Consider the following 20,789-nt stretch of genomic DNA (forward strand, 5'->3'; position numbering starts at 1 on the left):
TTTTCTTACTATTTATACGTTACAAGAGTTTTAACTGCCCTCAGCTAATGGATCTGTGGTAACCAAAGATATTAGAAGAACGAGATATGTGACCTATAGTTTCAAAGTGTGACATCTCCATTTTTACAGTTTTGAGATAATCATGGAAACATATTTAACTATTAATATTGACGATGTTTAACCATTTTTCAACGTATTTCCAATAAACATAGTGAAATATTTAATTTTATGAAGTAAGTTCTTTTGTATAATGCTTATTTTCATTTTTATTTAACTTTTTAGTTTGGATGTGTCACATTTTGAAAATAATGTATGGATTTGTCATACTTTGAAACTCATGATACTGGATTTGTCATACTCTGCAGCCAACTTATGTAGGTCCGCCATTTTTTTGAAGCCATGGGTGTACGTAACAAACTAGCAAAATTATACATATTTTTGTTAAAATAAGTACTTTATTTTCATGAGGTAAACAAAAAATATTCATTATATTTAAAAAAAAAGTACAAACACCATTCTCGAAAGAGTGTCAGTACAATCACAAGTTTATTATCTTAATTTTCAATAAAAATTTAAAAATAAAAAAAATTCCAATGAAATCAATGACAGTTTTAAAAATACACTATTATTCAAAAGATAAACAAGAAATTAAAATAGACTCGTAAATTGGTAATTGATGCTTGTACAAAGGATACGTATTTAATTACAAATCATATTATAAGGTCATTAATTTCCACGATAGGTTCACAATCTTCTTCAATAACTTCCACATTTTCAATATTCTCGGATTCTCTCTGATTTTCTTCATACCTTTCGATAACATTTTTATAATATTGTAAGCAACCAAGAGCTCTCCAGTTGTTGCCATAATGTTTTTTTAAAAGATAATCAACATCCTTAATTTTAGCCATTTTTACATTTGTTCCACAATTTAACTCTTTGGGGTTAATTTGTACTGCAGATAAATTTGTTTTGAAAATTTTCTTTGAAGAACACAAATCTACTCTATAGTGAGCTTCTCCAGCAACTGTTATGACGCCTGATGGTTTTTTGGTTAAAATAAATCTTTTCGAAGGAGCAAATTTAAAATGCCATTTGCCTGGAGGTTTCAAAACCTCCTGAACGGCAGACTTCCAGTCAAAGACTTTCACGTCAGTTCCAAGATTATATACTTTTCCATGTTCCTTAAATATATCGTAATACTCTTCAGGATTGACAATTACTTCTTTCTTCTTTATTTTTTTCTCTATTCCAGCAAAAACTCTGTCAGATGGTAGAAAGGAATGGCCTGGGACGGGAAAAATTATTTCAATTCTTTTTACAACATCACCTCTGTTTTCCAACCACTTCATGCACATTCCTATGAGAACAGAGTTTTTATTTTGTCCTCCGCATCCATCTGCCATTAGTCGAATAGTGTTGATTCCATCAAAATTAATTTTAGAAAGAAGATGGAATAATGAACTTGCGATTTCATTTGATCCTTTTGCGTACTGATCTTCTGTCCAAGCATATATGTGCACGTTAGTGAGTTTAGAATGGGAAGTACCAATAACTGCTGTAAAATTATATGTATATAATTGGCGTGAATAGTAAGCTGCTTGATCGGCAACTTTCGGCAGTGGTTGGTTCTTTTGGCAATCAAAAGAAATTGTTGCCATGCCCTCTTTTTCTTCTTCCAACATTGTAAAGAATGCCTTAGCCCGAATTTTATGCACACGTTTTTCTATTATTAAATTATTTTTCATTGATCCATCTACTTCATACTTAATTTTTTCACCAAGTTCCAAGCATTTGGAGCACTGATCTGTCCGTGGAGTTCCAAAACCAATATTGAACTCAGAATTAAATATTTTTCGGAAATACGAAGCCTTTACGATGCAATCCGATAATGCTTGAGCATTAAACATTTGACTTAATTTGCTGATATTAAGTTCGCAAGATAAATATTGCCGTGATTTTGTTTTGCTACGACAGTAATGAATTTCAAGAGGAATAAGTTTTTTAATAAATTCTATTACAGCATTTTTGCGGTCGGCAAATTTTATGTGATTTCTATCACCTCCCCGTTTCTCAATGGGAGGAGTGCCAGAGTTAAAGTATCTTTTAGTGACGCCAATCACACGCATTTTGTTGATATGTAAAATATCCAAAAATGTGTTTCTGCATACGGGTACCGTAGTCATAGTAGTTGTTTTACGTACATTATAGGTTATTGAAAGAGACTTCTTTTTCCTTTTGTTGCTATCTGTTTCGCTGTTTCCTCTTCTCCTAATTACCGATTTCGGTAAACAATATTTTAACAAGTAATTGTCCTGATAAATTTTGTTAGACAACAAATAAAATTTCTTGTGAAATTGTTGTATGTCTACCATTGTCAATGACATGCATTGAAATGCCTTTGAATTGTGTTGGCATTTTGGCGCAAACGGCAATGTTGATGCAGAATATCTTGAACAAAAAGAAAGGGGATATTTTAATTTTACATGAAAAATAAATTTATATTTAATAATTATTTATACCCATACATATTTACTAGAGAGGTATCTAAAATACCTACATTTCACTTATTAATCTGAGTTGCCAATGAAATAGTTGATTAAAGTGAAATTGATGTTTCTAGAGACAGGTATAAAATACATAAAAAAATTCGTGTGTGAAAAATAAAATTAACTCTCGCACGCCCTTTGCAAAACTGCATGAACCATGAGTGATATTGACAGTTGAGAACAAAACTTACCTTTTTTTCACTTCCCTGGATCTTTTCCACTTTTCTGGCTGTTTTTTTCTATTCCTTGCTTTCTCTGGAACAACACGTTCCATTGTTTTTTATCTTAAAACTTTTTAAAACTTACTAAAATACCGAAAAACTGTCAACCGACACTCACAGCTGGACACACAAGACAGAAATGGCAGTTAAATCCCTCAATCACGTGACAAGATGGCGACTCCCTATTGGTTGAAGTGGATCTGTCATTATTTGATACTAATAAGCGAGGGATATGTCATTTTTTGATAATAACCTCAATTTTTAACTCAAATTATGTATAAATTTGAAAAGATATGTCAGATTCTGTGGCAAAAGCTATAATCAACAATAAAATGGCTACAAAACTGCATCATTATCTCATTTTAGCCAAAAATGGAGATGTCACACTTTGATACTATAGGTCACATATGCTATGTTGGCCGCCGGACCGTAGCCGGAGTACTACCTAATTAGGGTACTTTGAACGGTATCGGGACGTGTACGCACAGAAATCTGTTCTATGTATTAGTGCGGATACCTTAGCGCAAGCGAAGGTGTGCAGTAGTATTGGTGAACAAAACCGGCGACACTCGGCAAAACAATTCCACTCAGTACGAACTGCTCATAGCACATCTCGTTCTTCTAATATCTTTGGTGGTAACCTTGTTAAGAGAAACAGCTGCGCGGCCTTTTTCATACTTAAATTTGGATTTGAGTTCAAAATACCCAACACAGTGAATAATTATTTTTATTCAAAAGGGATATCAAATATATAGTACGGATATGTGCTATTTTATTTATTTATTTTTTTAAATTGTGATACCTTCTTGAGGGGATTTTTCACGAAAACGCCGCCATATAAATTAGCCAAACATTAAATATTAGTAGGCCATTAAAGACTTTGCCAACTTTGGCAGGATCGAAGTGCAAATTAACTAAAAAAGATAATTTTAATTTACGTGAAATAATCCAGTCAGTCGAGTTTTTAGTCCTTTTAAATTCTTACTTTACTTGTAATGGTTTATAAAAAATACGTTTTGATCGCTCAATTTTCAAGCTACCGCAATTAAAAAAGATTTTAAATGAACGCGCTTAAAATTTGATAATTATAATATTATTTCCATTAAAAAGAAAATTCAATTTTACCTTTCTGAGAAAAAATTTAAATACGTTTTTCAGTCCGGAAAATCCTCCAGGCTTCATCGCTTCTCTTTGTAGAAATGGCCTCTGGTACTTTCTAGGTAACAGGTAACTATATCTACATAGAAATATCTAACATAATATCTACATAAAAGAGACAAGTCGCAATAAACTACTTTTTAGTGGTCTGTCAATCAATACTTTTTAGCCTTTCTTATATTTTTTCTTTCGTAAAATCGCTTTCTCCTCTTATCTTAAAAGGACTTATCTGAAGCAATCAAAATGTTGGCGTCATGAAATTTTCACAGCCCGTTCGGTATAGAATTTGTAGGCCAATGCAACGGTATCTGATCGCAGCGTCATTCCACTCACTGCGCTATTTAGCTGCCCCTGCAACCAAATTTATAACAAGTTTCTCGTCCAAAAAATATATGTTTTAATATCTATACATTTGTTATTCCGAAACGTTATTTATATGAAATTCCCTCGATAGCAAAAAATCGCAAAGAAAGCTCCGAAAATTATTAAAAACACCTTTTGTTCTTTTATTTTACATGTTATAGGCATGAAAAAAATCACAGTGTATCTTTAAATGTAATTAAAGCATTTGTGAAGACATTTTTGCTCTATTTTATTAAATATTTTCACCAGTTTCGTTTCATTTTTAATCTTTTTTATATTAGCGCGCTCCCTTTAACATTCGTATTTATATATCTCCTTTTCAAACCATCTTTAAACTCTTAATAAGGGGCATTAAACATAGCTATAAAACCGTAATAAGAAACGGCGGTGTATTTTTAGCTCTATAATTTTTAATTAAAATCGCCTATTTTATAAATTCTTTTATAAAAGTGCTCAGGGTAGTAATTATTATAATTTTATGATTTTCATACACCTTTTTCGTGAAAAAATCACCAATCAATCGAGGATACCATGAACGTACCAATTTATTAATTCTGGAACAAAATAATACCTATTCTTAGAGGTTTTGGACAAATCGCACGGTGCATCATTTTCTAAATCTTTTGTCATTGATGTCATTTATAATATTTAAATGTATTATCTTCACAAATATAATACATATTATTGTTTATTATTACATGGAATGTTGTACATTTGCACATGTTGCTGATTTCAAAAAACTAATCTTATAATTACTGGCAAAGTAGAAACCAGAAAAGGTAGAGCATAAATATACCACTCTCTAGATCGATATCTTCCGGCTTTTTGTATCCAACAGAATTATACAGTACTTAACCACAGATATACAAGCAGTACCTACCGTGCGGAGCAGAGCAGTAGACAAGGTAGAGGAAACTCAAGGCCATTTAAAAAAAGATGCGACCATAGACAACATAATTGCTCTCAGCCTACTCTATTCATTCACTAGCCCAAAAAAACTATTATAAAAATAAAAATGTCCTTGAAGCAGAAAAATGTCTAAATGTTTTCCAAGGGCAAGGTTCATCTGACTAAGAAAATAAACTTTTAAAGTGCATTTCCTTAAGATGAAACTTGTTAATCTGAGAAGAAGAAACCCAAAATGACAAGAAATTTGCAAAAACACTGAAGAAAATTTCCAAAACATGATTGTCCGACAGTACGACGAAAAATTCCGACATTTTTCAGCCTCATGAACTCATGGTTACATATGTTTAAAAATCTTTAATTTCACCAAAACAATAAGATAATACAGGATAACACTAATCAATAACATGAATAAGTTTATCTATATAATAAATAACATTTATACGTTGTGGAGGAAGACATATGTCAAGTATGAAGCATTGTTCAAAAAACCGAACGAATAACCTAAAACTGTTAATTCACTTTAAACTTGAACTTACGTAGGTAGGTTGAATATAATATGTTTGTAACTCGCTAACACTATACTGGCTTATATTGTATTTTTATCACGAACAACTTTAACACGCAATATTTTCGACGGAAATGATAGTATTTCGGCAGAAAATGACAACCCGCGTGTGTAAATAAACCACTCTCATTTTGTTTGAATGATTTGAAACTGTCAAACGGAAAAATTCCGTCATCTCTTTCTGTTACACGAGTCATTATGGTAGAGAGCGAGAGATCAAACCAATCCTTCTGTTCTCACCAATGAGATCTGAGCTTTTAGCCATATTATTCGTTTTCTATAAGAATTTTGAGGTGGGCGTGGCGGTTTCAAATGAGTTTCAAGGCCAAAGCTTAGTTAAATGCCCCTGAGGTAGAGAAAATTCACTCTATTCAATCGTGTTTTCTATTAATGATTTTTTAAACCCTTTAAATTTTAAGGTCGTACTGATTATAACCGCTATGTTTAATTTAACAAGATATTAGCTCAATGTCACATTGTACAATAACAAATACTTTAATTTATCAATTAATAACACGAATTGGTTCATCATCTGATACCTAAAAATATCTGCCCTAAATGATCAAAAGCTTTTTAATGTCATCTTTTGACAATAACTAATTATTACTATTGTATATTTGAGTTTTGCATCAATCGTCTCCACCGCTGTCACGTCAGATTTGAGTGGTTTTGGAATGAGGCCACAATGGTGGACCCAATCAGCACAACAATGTAATTATTGTAATAAATTTGTCTGGGTGTATTTGAGTTTTGTAACCGCTGTCTTTCGCCCGATATTTAACAGTTGTTGTCGCAGGGTTATATTCGTAAATGTGGGGCAGACACGACAAAAGTTAAGTAGGTTTACACTTATTTGATTGTTTGTTATTTGATTGACTGTCTGTAGAACAGTGTATGTCGGCATGTTCACCAATGTTTGTGAATTGCGTTTTTTACGTGTTCCACGATTTTAATTTGATTTTGCCCAGTTATGTGTTATAGAATATTAGAAAGATTTATATTTTTTAACATGCAACATTATTAATTCTCTTTAGTTTGTCAGTTAAATACAACTGTTGAACCTGTAAATATTTTAATTAATTATTTAGAAGTAAAGGTGGTGTGTTTTTCCCATCTCCTATTTCTACATTCAATGTAATGTTATTCTTCTTTACCTATTTTCTATATTATGGCTTCTCGTTATTAGTGTTATATTGTGAACATGAACTGCTGACAAACTTCTTTGCAGTTTAGCGGTCACTTATAATGAAAAAACTTACATGATAGATTTTTGGAATATATACAGTTTTTAAGTAAATTTGGACCTATATTGAAATAAATTCCGTTTAACATTTCTGGTATGGAATATGTTAGTTCCATTCTGTCACCATGTAAAGGTATATATTTATACTTATAACGCCGTTTTAGGGGCTTGTACATAGAAACTGTTAGCAGGTAAAATTATAAATAACTGAATATTACTTACTACACTGAACTGCCCTAGTAACAATCTTTTGCAGTTCAAAGTGATAAGTTAAAGATGTCCACTGAAGAATCCACATTATTACACACCATTCGTATTCCGGGCAGTAAGAAGTATTAAATATTACAGTAGTTAGTCCCAAAACTTCTGGACCTCTAGTAATCTGGTATTGGAGAAAACTTACAATAAAACGCAAAACTAACAAAATGGTTATTGTAAAAAATATAAAACTGTGTGCAAACTTTGGCGAAAATGCCCACGAAATTAATGAGCGAGTCAATATTTATTGGGAGGGGGTTATTTACAGCTGAGTTCTAAATTGTATGGAAACTCGGATAAGTAAGACAAAATGTAACATTCTTCTGCAATACATACACAACCAACTATCAGACTCACTCACTAACCAATAGGATGCATGATCTGGGCAACAAGTTTGGGGTACTATTGATATATTTATTGACTCCATTTATAGAATTAAGCGTAATCTATACCAGCACTTTGTGAAAATCCTACAAATTAGAGTTGCGTTGGTAATGTAGTTTTAGTGAATTGTCTTATATGTGGTATTGTTCTAATTCCTATATTACTGTTACATGTTTTACTAATATTGTTTTATATTCAGTTTATCAGTTTACTGTTATACCATATATTCTGTTTTTAAAGTCCATGTAAAAACCCAGCTAGGCGTAAAACCAAATAAAAATCCCCCCTAGCTATTAGATAGTAAATTAACGTAATATCATTTTTAATTGATTAATATTTTACTCATTTGAATGAACAAATTAATTTGAATAGGACTATCGAAAATCCCCTTTGCGCCTGTTGGTAGGCAAACTACTAAGCAGTTCGCTTCTTGCGTACAATACAATACTATGCCAAACCAAACAACATAAAATTCATAATACCTATAAGGAGTATTTACCGTTCGTACATCGAATTGAAACTTAGGGTGGGTTGTTTGAATTCGTTTTCAAAGAGAATGTTACAGAGTAAAACTCGTTGGTTTGACAGATGATGGATTATTTTATTATTTGCGGGAAAGGGCAATTTCACAGTAGGGAAGGACCGAATACCCAAGATATGAATAACCCAACCACATTATTTAAATTTTTCCTTCTAGGAAAATGTAGGTTTTTGCAATGAATAGCTCCGATCACACACCTGCGCGGCCAGCGTTTGAAGCAGTTCCCAACTAACAAATAAATTAAGTGTGACATAAAAGGACAAAATAAGGTGTATGAAATCAATTGTGACTTTATTAACATATCCGGGCCTGATGTTCGACCAGGCATTGCTTGATACTTATTTGCACTTGTCTACAGCTAGACAGCAAGCAAAAGAAGATGCGCAGACGCAAGTTATACTTCGGCGTGATTTGTTAGTAGTTCGCTATCGTTCGTTGGTGGCTTGCGGTGGCTTGCCTCTTACTACACTAGAGAACGGGTTTTTACGTAGCTAGTCCACTTCTTCCTCCATTTGCCTTTAGGACCTGATGGCTTCTGAAGATGTTTGTTGACGTTTGTTGATTGTATATTTGTTTGTTGCAGGAAACGGCACATGCGGCAAAACGGGCGGGCCGCTGGAGTGGCGGGGCGGGAGCGTATCGGGGGGCGCGCTCGGCACGCTCTCCAACTCCGAATCCAGTCAGGGGGACAAGGTAACAAACAACCCCACCTTACCTAGCTTAACCGCATAACCTCACATTACTTTCCCAACCAATCATTCCCGATTAGGTAGGAACCATGCTCTTGGTCACCCCATGTGTTTAACTACGTTTGGTAACTAGAAGCCCAGTGGTAGCAATTTCTGTTCCCGAGTTCATGTAGCAGCTCAGTGGCGGCGGTCTTCCTAACCGACTGTCAAACATATTCAAAACGTACCTATTCTATTCAGCACCTGTCCCGAGTCGTTTGCCAAACAAACAATTAGTTGGCACTACGTCTTTCTATTTACTTAATGCATTTATGGACTCACCGAGAGACAGTTACAGTGGTAGATGCACTACTGATGAAATCACTATAATAAAGTGTTGTTATTTCATTCCGTCAATCAATGTCCGGCGCTAAATGGCTCTAGCTCTAGTGAACAAGGGATTATCACCACACAGCGTTATATTATGTTTTCTCGAAGTCGGGATCTGATCTCACTCTGAGATTGTTCCAACATTGCTTCAGATTCCAAAACCTCAAGTGGGTTATGTGATTTCATTTATTATTGAAAAGTTATAATCAAGCATACTCGTTTCGGTAGTCTGTGATGTTAAATAATCTTGCGTAATGAACTTTGAAAATTTTCAAAATTGGAACTGATGATTGTGTCGATTCAGATAAGCGATACAGTATGTACCCACCTGTTGTATAATCAGAAAATTATTTTATTATTATTTAATCAATAACTATTAGTAGTAACAGTACAATTTTTGACAGATGATTTTCGAGTTCACTAACGATGTTCATTCAAAAGGTTTACTTAGACGTCTGTCAAATTTGTCAACAAAAAATATAATTACCCTAGAGGACCTGCTTAAATGCTTCGCTATTGCTAATGTCTTGCTCGGGCTTCTCCCACTTTCCCACTGTCTAAACACTCCTGACACTAATAAGAACAAGCTTTGATTGAAATTTTCTTTTGATTGAGATATCCGGCAACTACTTTCTAAGAAGATTATAAAGAATATTTGCAATACATATTTGTTTCTGATGTGATCATGAGACAAATATTTCAAGTACCTACTTTTATTTGAAATTTTTTAAACTTTATTTACTTAAAAAATATTACAAATAATAATATCCACAAGCATTTACCAGTGACGTGAAAATCACGGGATACAACTCGACTTGCCAAGATACATTTTATTTTCAACAGTAACACTTTTCAAATATAGAATAAAATTAATCGTCTGACAAAGTTCCATGACAAAAAAAGAACATCGAAGAAAAGTTATGAAAAAAAAAATCTAGCCTAACCTAACCTAACCTAACTTAACCTAACACGTGACCTAACATATTATTTTATCGTGTTTTATCTCTGTCCCGTTTAATTAGGTAACTAGCTTTTAAGATTTTTTTGTTATTTGTTTTTGGGGTATTATGCCGTGTTGCGCTAACTCCTTCCTTAGCCAACGTTTCGGACAGCATTGCAGTGTCCATCATCAGGGCAGAGGTGTTATTTATAATAGGTGTTACAAATAACACCTCTGCCCTGATGATGGACACTGCAATGCTGTCCGAAACGTTGGCTAAGGAAGGAGTTAGCGCAACACGGCATAATACCCCAAAAACAAATAACAAAAATACTTTTGGCCGTGAAAATCTTAAATCATATTAGCTTTTAAGATGTTTAGGTACTTGAAAGACGACTTAAACAGTGAATTGAACCAGAGTGAAGTGAACCTAGCCTAACCTAACCTAACCTATTATTTAATCATGATTTGTTTGTCTCTGTCCCGTTGATAGACGACTTGAACAGTGAATTGAAACACTGTGAAGTGCGAACAAGATCAAACAATAGGTTAGGTTAGGTTGGGTTTTTTTTAGGTTAGGTTATCTTAGATTAGTTTTTATCCATTACTTTTATTCGGTGTTCCACGTAAGTATGTTTTCAAAGAAATGAGTAGTGGTGTACCTAACTGTTTGGATAAACCTAAAATATTAACCTTTTACGCTGACGTTTCGAAAACAGTTCATTTTATTTTAATTTTAAATAACTATACTAAGTGTATTATTTTTATTCGTTTTGTTAGCCCTAAAAACATAGACTTTCTAGAATATTCTCCAAACAGATTCCATAGAAATACCAATGGATTTGGCAACTAGCTCTGCTAGTGTAGAAACTGTGCACATTTACTCTGATTCAAAGTGTCTATAAATATGACACAAAACATTCTTTGTTTGGCCGTTAAATGGTTTATGACAACCAGATTTTATTTTTAACTTAATTTTAAAAATCACAAGCTAATTTTACCGAGAGAAACTTAACAAAGTACTTCCTCGACTTAACCTTCTGAAGGCCGAGTAATAGCTCCGTCGTGTGCTGACGCTAAATTTCGCGCGGCTCGCCGTACGTCAGCTGATCTATTTTTGTAATAGCTGGCTTACACCATGCACGAAGAGGGATCTAGACTCAGCATTGTGTGAATACCGCGCAAGAGTCCCAACCGTTTAATATGTTATAGGCATGAAAAAATTCACAGTGTATCTTTAAATGCAACTAAAGCATTTGTTGAGAGATTTTGGCTCTATTTCAAACGAGTCGTATTTTCACGGCGGCGTTCAACGGCACATTTTTTTTGTGGCCGATGGGCGCTTCCGGCGCATAAAGAGTTAAATGTTTTGCTTGTACCTAACTACCTACAGACAGTTATTGGGTTATTAAGTATTCTGTAACATTGTACAAGTTCGTGTAATAAAGCGATATCTCACGAGGGATAAACACATTACCGAAATGAGATCTATTTATAGTATAGGCCTAATTGGAAAGGAGGCGTTTGTTGATCAGATGTGTTGTGTTACAGGTCGGTAAATAGTGGGCTGGTACTGCGATTCAATTACTTTTGTAATACGACGTAATTAGCGTTTGTTCAAGAATGCCTAAATGTGTTAGAACCACGATGATTATAATTTGGGAGGTAAAGCAGTCTGCGTTCGGCGTCGCAAACATTAATTTTTTTTTGGTATTATAACCTCCCTTTCAATTAGGTATGTAAATGCTCCTCCCGTAACCACGAGTTATCAGCTCTTTATCGGGCATTTTACCGCCAAATTGGGGGCGAAGCGCGGGTGTTTTTTTTTAAATTTTAACGCCAAAATTAGACTTTCCGCAAAATATTCATATCTTATGATCTGTTTGATATTTTTCGATGAAACTTTCAGTGTTTTACTTTAAAAGGATGTCTCTATTTATTAACTTAGCAATGTATGTGTAATTCCTTTTTTTATGAAAAAAAAACTTTCTACTTTCTTGGGAATCATTTTCATTCACAGTATTTCACAATCGAAATTTATTCATACAAAATTACAAAATTATTTAGAAATTTTCAATACATATAAAAAAAAACTATTACCGAATAGTGCTTCAATGTGTGATAGCGTTCGAAACACTTTCCTTTATGCAGGGGCACATTGCAAAACTTGCACATGCACCGCGTTTCCCTGCTTAGTTTGTGAGCGGAACATATGCGACAACAATTTTATTTTTTTGTTGTGTTTCAAACTCATTGTATTGACAGGTAGATAGATCGGGTACCGCCGACAATAGAAAACACATGACCCCGCACCCATTTAGAACCCCTTGTTTACAAATTTCCCGCTCCTTACCGCTTTACGCAACAAAACGAGTAAACTCGTCTCCCGCGTCTTACTGTAAAAAGGCGTATGACGAGTTTTCTCGTTTCCCGCAAAGAATGTGTTAACTTATGGAGAATAAAATGTCATGAATTTAACATACATAGCAGCTTCCCAAATACCTGTTTGATTATGCCTGTGACCGACTACCATTACCTGTTTGATTATGCCTGTGACCGACCACCATTATATGTTTGATTATGCCTATGATCGACCACCATTACCTGTTTGATTATGCCTATGATCGACCACCATTACCTGTTTGATTATGCCTGTGATCGACCACCATTACCTGTTTGATTATGCCTGTGATCGACCACCATTACCTGTTTGATTATGCCTGTGATCGACCACCATTACCTGTTTGATTATGCCTATGATCGACCACCATTACCTGTTTGATTATGCCTGTGATCGACCACCATTCAGAATCAAAACTCTGCTTGAAATGGTATGAATACAGGTTATTTACCACCTTCAAATTCCTCTCCCCACTAACTTCAGCCTGACAACTTACTGGCTCCAGACGGTTAGGAACAGTCGGAATTTTTGTGCGGTATTCACTATTCAGATTACTTTGGGTATTTTTGTGCGGTATTCACTATTCAGATTAGTTTGGGTATTTTTGTGCGGTATTCACTATTCAGATTACTTTGGGTATTTTTGTGCGGTATTCACTATTCAGATTAGTTTGGGTATTTTTGTGCGGTATTCACTATTCAGATTACTTTGGGTATTTTTGTGCGGTATTCACTATTCAGATTAGTTTGGGTATTTTTGTGCGGTATTCACTATTCAGATTAGTTTGGGTATTTTTGTGCGGTATTCACTATTCAGATTAGTTTGGGTATTTTTGTGCGGTATTCACTATTCAGATTAGTTTGGGTATTTTTGTGCGGTATTCACTATTCAGATTAGTTTGGGTATTTTTGTATGTTTTTGTGCGCTTCCATCATTCATGATACCAAACGAAAACTATGATTGAATTATTTTTTTATGATTCGTTCTCAAGTTCAACAAAAGTTCATCTCTGGAACTGTCTGCCTACGTGTCCTTGTAACTAGGGCTTCCACCGATAAGTCTCTGTTCGTATCGTAGGACGATCTAGGTCTCTTTAAAAAACAATGTCTAATAAAATAATATATTCAGATACCTACTGATGAAAATTTGCACAATTGACCTTGAAAACAAGAAGGTCACTGTAAGCATGACATTAATAGTTATACAGTTCATTGAACCGGAGTTACTGACAGAATCACAACCGAAATTAGTATGTTTGGTTATTCTAGGTAAAATGGGGGAAATTGTAGGATTGTAAATTAGGTATATACACTATCAGACTTTAATGGGTTGGCAATATTCTCAGCATTTTTATTTTAATGGGTGGTGCATCACACGTGACATCTTCGTCACGAGTGATCACACACAGCTGTACATGTATTTAGGCATACGGCTGATAGATTCGTCGACTCGTCGCACACTTAGTTCTCAGCGGTTGTCGTGTGCCCTGATGAAATAAACAGCCAGGCTCTCCGAAACGTTGGCTCGTGAAGAAGAAGGAAGTGCAACGCACCGATATTTTCTTCATTGAATTGCCCCTAGACTAGCAATGCGTATAGCATCCATGCGACGCAATAGTAATATTCGTTGATCGCAAACATTGATGTGTGAGATACTAGTGGCGGACTTGATTTGTATACAAATCTACAGTTATATTATCAAAGTTTGCACACTTGACCTTCAAAACAAGAGGAAGGTCACTTTCCACATTTGATTTCGAAATAGTCTGCGTAAATCCCGGTCAACGCCGGGGATTTCTGCTAGTAATGCATCTTCTACCTTCCATATAAATAAAAATGTAAATGTTCGTTTGTTCAAAACTTAAATCTCCAAGTTCTTTACCGATTGCTTTGAAATTTTGACACAAAGTTGCATTCGAATACGCGTGATTTTATATTCCCATTTTATAATATAATACTATAAATGTCACCTATGACAGGTAAAAAAATATTTTTTTGAGAAAAAAAACAACATCTTTTGGATAAACGTGCTTTTTTCTCTATCTGCACAGACAGACTGAGAAACTACAATTAGTAATAATATTTAAACAATACAGATTTTTGCGCTTGTGGCCAAGCAAACTGCATAGCATTAGTGCTACGCGTATTGTCCATACTCCATGTAGGCGCCATTCAAACAAACAACATGAACTTAAATGAAGATTAGTCAACTATATTCAATATTTTTACGTCTTAATTGGTCGGTTTCATTATAAAATGTATGCTTTTTAAATCTGTGATTAAAAAAAATTACAAATCTACCAGGGTAACGTAATACTACAGTAGTAGGATTGATCGATTCCCCTTGGCCGGGAGACCTATCGATCTTCGGCCTCTTAATTTGGTATCCGCTTCACTCACTGCACTACCTACACGCGCGGTAACAATAACGAACAGCGCGGCGGATACAACCGTTGCGTGTGGCAGTTGGCACACTACGCACATATGGGGCCTTAAAGAGTCGGCCCGCTCCATTAATTCCCCGGCGGGATTGATGAGGTTCACATGGCGACGCCTGAGGCCCTAGAGTGGCTCGCAGACCTAGATGTCCCCCACCCATAAATAAACCACTCTCCCCCCACTATACGAAAGAAGAAGTAGGATTGATTCATGAAAAAATAAAAATACTGGATGGGTTGTTCATTGAATTTGAAGAAATCATTAAATTTCATAGTTGGTTTTCGAGTTCTGTAAAGGTATATTCATGCTCTGGTATTATATCATTATTTGTCAGTTCTTCCACAAATAACCCTTATAGAAACTTCACAGAACTTGAAAATCAACTATGAAATTTGATGAATTTTTCAAATTCTGTAAAACAACCTGTCGTTAGTTTTTACTATTTTCATTGTTTTGGTACAACCGACATGTTTCATAAGCATTGTTCATCTCATCAAACCCAGAAATAAATAGTAAAATTAAATTACAAATATATACTTAAAGATGCAGTGCAAGAAGGAAGATGGGGGAGGTGGGGGGAAAAGCGGTAAAACAATGGGAACAGAATTAACAGTGTTTTTATTATTAAAATATTGTCAAAAATAAGTATCTGTGTTTGAATAAGAGATTGATTAATGTGTGTGTGTGTATGTGTGTTGCAGCTGGAGGGGACGGACGCAGCGCCGGACGACCCTGTTCACCTCAAGAGACGGGTGGGACTCCTCAGTGGGGTGGCTCTAATCGTCGGCACCATGATCGGTAATTACCCATCCATAATAGTCCCTCCACAGGACGCAGCGCCGGACGACCCTGTTCACCTCAAGAGACGGGTGGGACTCCTCAGTGGGGTGGCTCTAATCGTCGGCACCATGATCGGTAATTACCCATCCATAATAGTCCCTCCACAGGACGCAGCGCCGGACGACCCTGTTCACCTCAAGAGACGGGTGGGACTCCTCAGTGGGGTGGCTCTAATCGTCGGCACCATGATCGGTAATTACCCATCCATAATAGTCCCTCCACAGGACGCAGCGCCGGACGACCCTGTTCACCTCAAGAGACGGGTGGGACTCCTCAGTGGGGTGGCTCTAATCGTCGGCACCATGATCGGTAATTACCCATCCATAATAGTCCCTCCACAGGACGCAGCGCCGGACGACCCTGTTCACCTCAAGAGACGGGTGGGACTCCTCAGTGGGGTGGCTCTAATCGTCGGCACCATGATCGGTAATTACCCATCCATAATAGTCCCTCCACAGGACGCAGCGCCGGACGACCCTGTTCACCTCAAGAGACGGGTGGGACTCCTCAGTGGGGTGGCTCTAATCGTCGGCACCATGATCGGTAATTACCCATCCATAATAGTCCCTCCACAGGACGCAGCGCCGGACGACCCTGTTCACCTCGATGATCGGTAATTACTAGTCCCACCACAGGACGTTCAACAACGTTTCCGTCCGAAAAGAGACGTCATTCATTGGAAGTCATTCAATTTAATGTACCTGTCTGCGCCACACGTACAATAACATGATATCAAAAGTTGACATTTTCAATTGATTTCAATAAACTAGTGTTTTCTGACGCAACATGAGTAACTTTTCTGTTGTTATCAATTTAATTTGTTTTATGAACACATCCTGTCTTCTTATTATATTATAGTTATTTGTTTTTCATTTACATACCCAATTCTATTATTTTCTTAACACAAGGAGGAAATCTATAATTGGTTGTATTTTTAGTATAATGAAAAAATTGATTTCCTAAAGATTGATAAATAAATATCCAACACCTCTGCCGTATGTCACCGCAAGTGGTTAGCTACGTTTGGTTACTCAGCAGGGGTGCTCGGGTTCCAGGGGTGAAATTTGTTCAGATCTTGACGGTGGATGCCTCTGCCCAATAGGCAGTCCGAATCGAGAAAAGCCGGTTGAGAGAGACTCTTTGACCTCTCCAGCCGGACTCTCGCGACCCACCACATCGTATTAGGAGGGATGAATTCATACGTGCGTCACATTGACCCCTGAATTCACCCTACCAACCCCTCACACCTTCTCCCTCCCTAAAAAGACCCTCCACACAGCATCCCCAAAGATGCCTTGAAGGAAATTATAAATAATTGATTTTTTTTAAACACAATCACTTTATGATGCATTCCACTATTTGAACACTATGTGAATAAATGATTTATGTTTCAGGTTCCGGAATTTTCGTTTCACCGTCTGGCCTGCTGGTGCGAACTGGCTCTATTGGTCTGAGTTTTGTGGTGTGGATGGCGTGCGGTCTGCTCTCCTTGCTAGGTACACTATGCTCTTCCCGTATATCTATTCTGTACTCTGTGTTACATGCGAGCTAATCACGTATGGCGTGTTCCCGCAGGAGCCCTGGCGTACGCCGAGCTGGGCACCATGAACACGTCGTCCGGCGCGGAGTACGCGTACTTCATGGACGCGTTCGGCGCGCCGCCTGCCTTCCTGTTCTCGTGGGTGTCCACGCTGGTGCTGAAGCCGTCCCAGATGGCCATCATCTGCCTGTCCTTCGCCAAGTATGCCGTGGAGGCATTCGTCAGCGAGTGTGAGCCGCCCGTCAGCGTCGTCAAGATGGTGGCAGTGCTGGCCATTGGTAAGTCGCTTCATTCACTTTAATCACTTCCACATACGGAATATCCAAATGCAACTGAACACTACATATGCATGTTGGGTTGCAGTGCTGATCCTGGTGGTGAACTGCTACTCGGTGAACCTGGCGACGTGTGTACAGAACGTATTTACTGCGGCCAAGCTGGTGGCTATCCTCATTGTCATTAGTGGCGGCATGTACAAGCTGGCACAAGGTACCTATCTTTCCACTTCTCTCCATTGATTCTTATGTTGAATAGAACATTCATTGAATTGACAATGTTAAATTCCAGGAAACACGCAACATCTTCACGACAAGTCCTTCTCAGGAAACGACGTGACCCTCGGCAACATCGCCACAGCCTTTTACACGGGCTTGTGGGCCTACGATGGCTGGAACAACCTCAACTATGTTACCGAAGAAATCAAGAGCCCCTCCAAGTGAGTACCGCGACCGCCACCGTCGGTCACTTTGTCTCTCTTCCACACGTCGCACTAACGAACTGCCGCCATTCTGTTGCAGGAACCTCCCGCGCTCCATCATGATCGGCATCCCGCTGGTAACACTGTGCTATGCACTGATCAACCTGTCCTACCTGGCCGTCATGTCGGCGCAGGAGATGGTGGACTCGGAGGCAGTGGCTGTCACCTTCGGGAACCGCCTCCTCGGGGCGCTGGCCTGGCTCATGCCGCTGTCCGTAACCATCTCCACGTTCGGATCGGCCAACGGAACCCTGTTTGCTGCAGGAAGGTGGGTCTTTCAACAGTATTCGCATTTCTTATTGCTGAGGAACGTGACTCCCCCCACTCCAATTTCCATGGTGGGTAAGGTTCGTCCACTTCTCGCGGTCCTGCTCTGAGGACAACGTATCGGTGATCTTCTTCTGCTTCTCCTGCTTTCCGTTTTGCCAGTGGCCATGAGTTTCTCTCCAGGTATTTTGAATCTGCACTGGAAATTGAATTATTTACAGAAAGTTACAGAAGTATCACACCTCATTAGAGCTCCACTGTCTCTGTCTAAAGGTAGGTACTGTCTTACTGCGTACAACCAGGTGTACTACATCACCGCCCAGAAGTTGTAGGTCTAGTCAGACATGGATGACCTCACGCCTATAGTGGCCCGACCCGCCCGACACAGAATCGCAATATGTTTTGTTACAAGATTATCAAGGCCATTTATTATTTCGCAGGTTATGCTTTGCAGCATCTCGAGAGGGCCATCTGCTGGACATATTGTCCTACGTGCATGTGCGCCGGTTCACTCCCGCCCCCGGTCTCATCTTCCACGTGAGTTCTCTTCATTAATCCACTGAGGCTTGATTGAACCAAATCTTATATTATCAGTATAATATGACCATCTTCTGTGTTTCAGTCCATCATCGCGATGGCCATGGTGCTGTACGGAACCATTGATTCCCTGATCGACTTCTTCTCCTTCACGGCTTGGATCTTCTACGGAGGCTCTATGGTGGCTCTCATCGTGATGAGGCATACCAAGCCGCATGCTCCTCGGCCCTACAAGGTACCTTAACCTAACCTAACAAAACACTCATTGCAATCTGGAAGACAGCGGTCACCCAGCCTATTACAGAAAAAGGACTAGAACCCGGCCAAATACTGCCCATAGCAATTACATCAGTTCTGTTCATGATGTAATGTGTGAGGGGAATCTCTCACTTGGAGATCTTCTCGCGTATTGTTGCATACCTCAGGGTACAGTCCAGAGACCTGTTTACTGTTTTTCATCTATGTAAATGACATATTCGTACAAAAACTAATACAAATAATATCTTATGCTGAGGACACTGTCATAATAATTGAAGGTACTGAAATACCTAGCAAATACTTATATTAATGTACTGAAAAACTGGTTCAATCAAAATCTACTTTCCTTAAAACACTGAAAAAATATACAGGGTGTATCGGCACGTACCCGACAAACTTTAACCAGCTATTCCTTAGCACATTTGGAGTAAAAAATGTTTTTTTTTAAAAAATGAAGACGCTTTTTGACACACTTGCTAATAACAGCTGTTGAACACGAGAAACAATGGCAATGACAGTGACGGAGTGTGGATTTTTTTATAATTTTTTGTTTTTAATTGAAAAAAAATGTTACCGGACAGCAAAGTGCCCATAACATTTTTTACTCCAAATGTGCTAAGGAATAGCTGGTTAAAGTTTGTCGGGTACGTGCCTATACACCCTGTATATTATCCCGTTCTCCAAATTTAAATCAAAACCAGAATTAAAAAACCAAAGTAAATAAAGCCGAACTAATTGCAATCAAGCATTTTCTATACTTAGTCCAACTTACAAAATTAAATATCTCGGTGTGTATAAAAATAGATTTTAAATGAAAAACACATATTTGTGAACTTGTCAAAAGAATTAGGAAATGTGTTTTTTTTTCTATGAAAAGGGCTATTTTAATTTTCCTTTATAGCAACTGTATAAGATGTAAAAAATTGTATGTTTATTGTAAAAACAATAAAAATATTAAATAAAAATCATTGTTTTGGGGGACATTTGCAAGGTCAATGGTGTGACGAGGGCTTGTCACTGCTACTTCATGGACTTCCCGCACCCCTATCGATGTGGATTGCCGACTTTAAGAGAAATTGATTTAAAAGAATGCTGACGGTTTCACCTATTCCTTGCCACGCTGACCTCAGGGATCAGTTCTGTATCCTACTTTGTTTTTACTGCACATTACTTTTCGCGGATTACAGTACAGTTCATGATAGCTTCCTGTTTGACAAGTGCCCTAAAAGCACACAAACTTCAACGGCTGGGAGGGAACACAAAAGAGAAATGCTTCAAGAGTTTGAATTATAATGTTTGTTTCCAGGTACCTATCATAGTACCATGGATAGTGCTGATAATCTCGTGCTACCTGGTGGTGGCGCCCATCCTCGAGCGGCCGCAGCTGGAGTACCTGTACGCTTCCTCCTTCATCCTAGCTGGACTGCTGTTCTACATACCATTTGTCAAGTTCGGATACAGTCTGCCTTTCATGGGTGAGATATGCATATTATCTTTGCCCCTTAACTTTCAAATGGGGATTGGGATGGTCAATAACAACAATTATAACAATATAATTATTA

At 37.4% G+C, this 20,789-nt stretch overlaps 1 protein-coding gene across 2 annotated transcripts in view; it reads left to right on the top strand.

Moving 5' to 3' along the window:
• Positions 1-20,789, top strand: part of LOC149414601 (b(0,+)-type amino acid transporter 1-like) — a 95,058-nt gene that overhangs the window by 71,286 nt on the left and 2,983 nt on the right. For both annotated transcript variants that reach the window (XM_089643431.1, XM_089643430.1), the window contains 10 exons: positions 8,775-8,884; positions 15,730-16,411; positions 17,263-17,364; positions 17,444-17,686; positions 17,772-17,897; positions 17,976-18,123; positions 18,206-18,433; positions 18,873-18,969; positions 19,055-19,204; positions 20,534-20,702. In XM_089643431.1, the coding sequence (XP_089499557.1) occupies positions 8,775-8,884; positions 15,730-16,411; positions 17,263-17,364; positions 17,444-17,686; positions 17,772-17,897; positions 17,976-18,123; positions 18,206-18,433; positions 18,873-18,969; positions 19,055-19,204; positions 20,534-20,702 (2,055 nt within the window). The remainder of the gene's footprint in view (positions 1-8,774; positions 8,885-15,729; positions 16,412-17,262; positions 17,365-17,443; positions 17,687-17,771; positions 17,898-17,975; positions 18,124-18,205; positions 18,434-18,872; positions 18,970-19,054; positions 19,205-20,533; positions 20,703-20,789) is intronic.

This window comes from Hesperophylax consimilis, chromosome 19, assembly GCF_061612785.1.
Source record: "Hesperophylax consimilis isolate HC1 chromosome 19, BYU_Hcon_1.0, whole genome shotgun sequence".
Classification (NCBI taxonomy): Eukaryota; Metazoa; Arthropoda; class Insecta; order Trichoptera; family Limnephilidae; genus Hesperophylax; species Hesperophylax consimilis.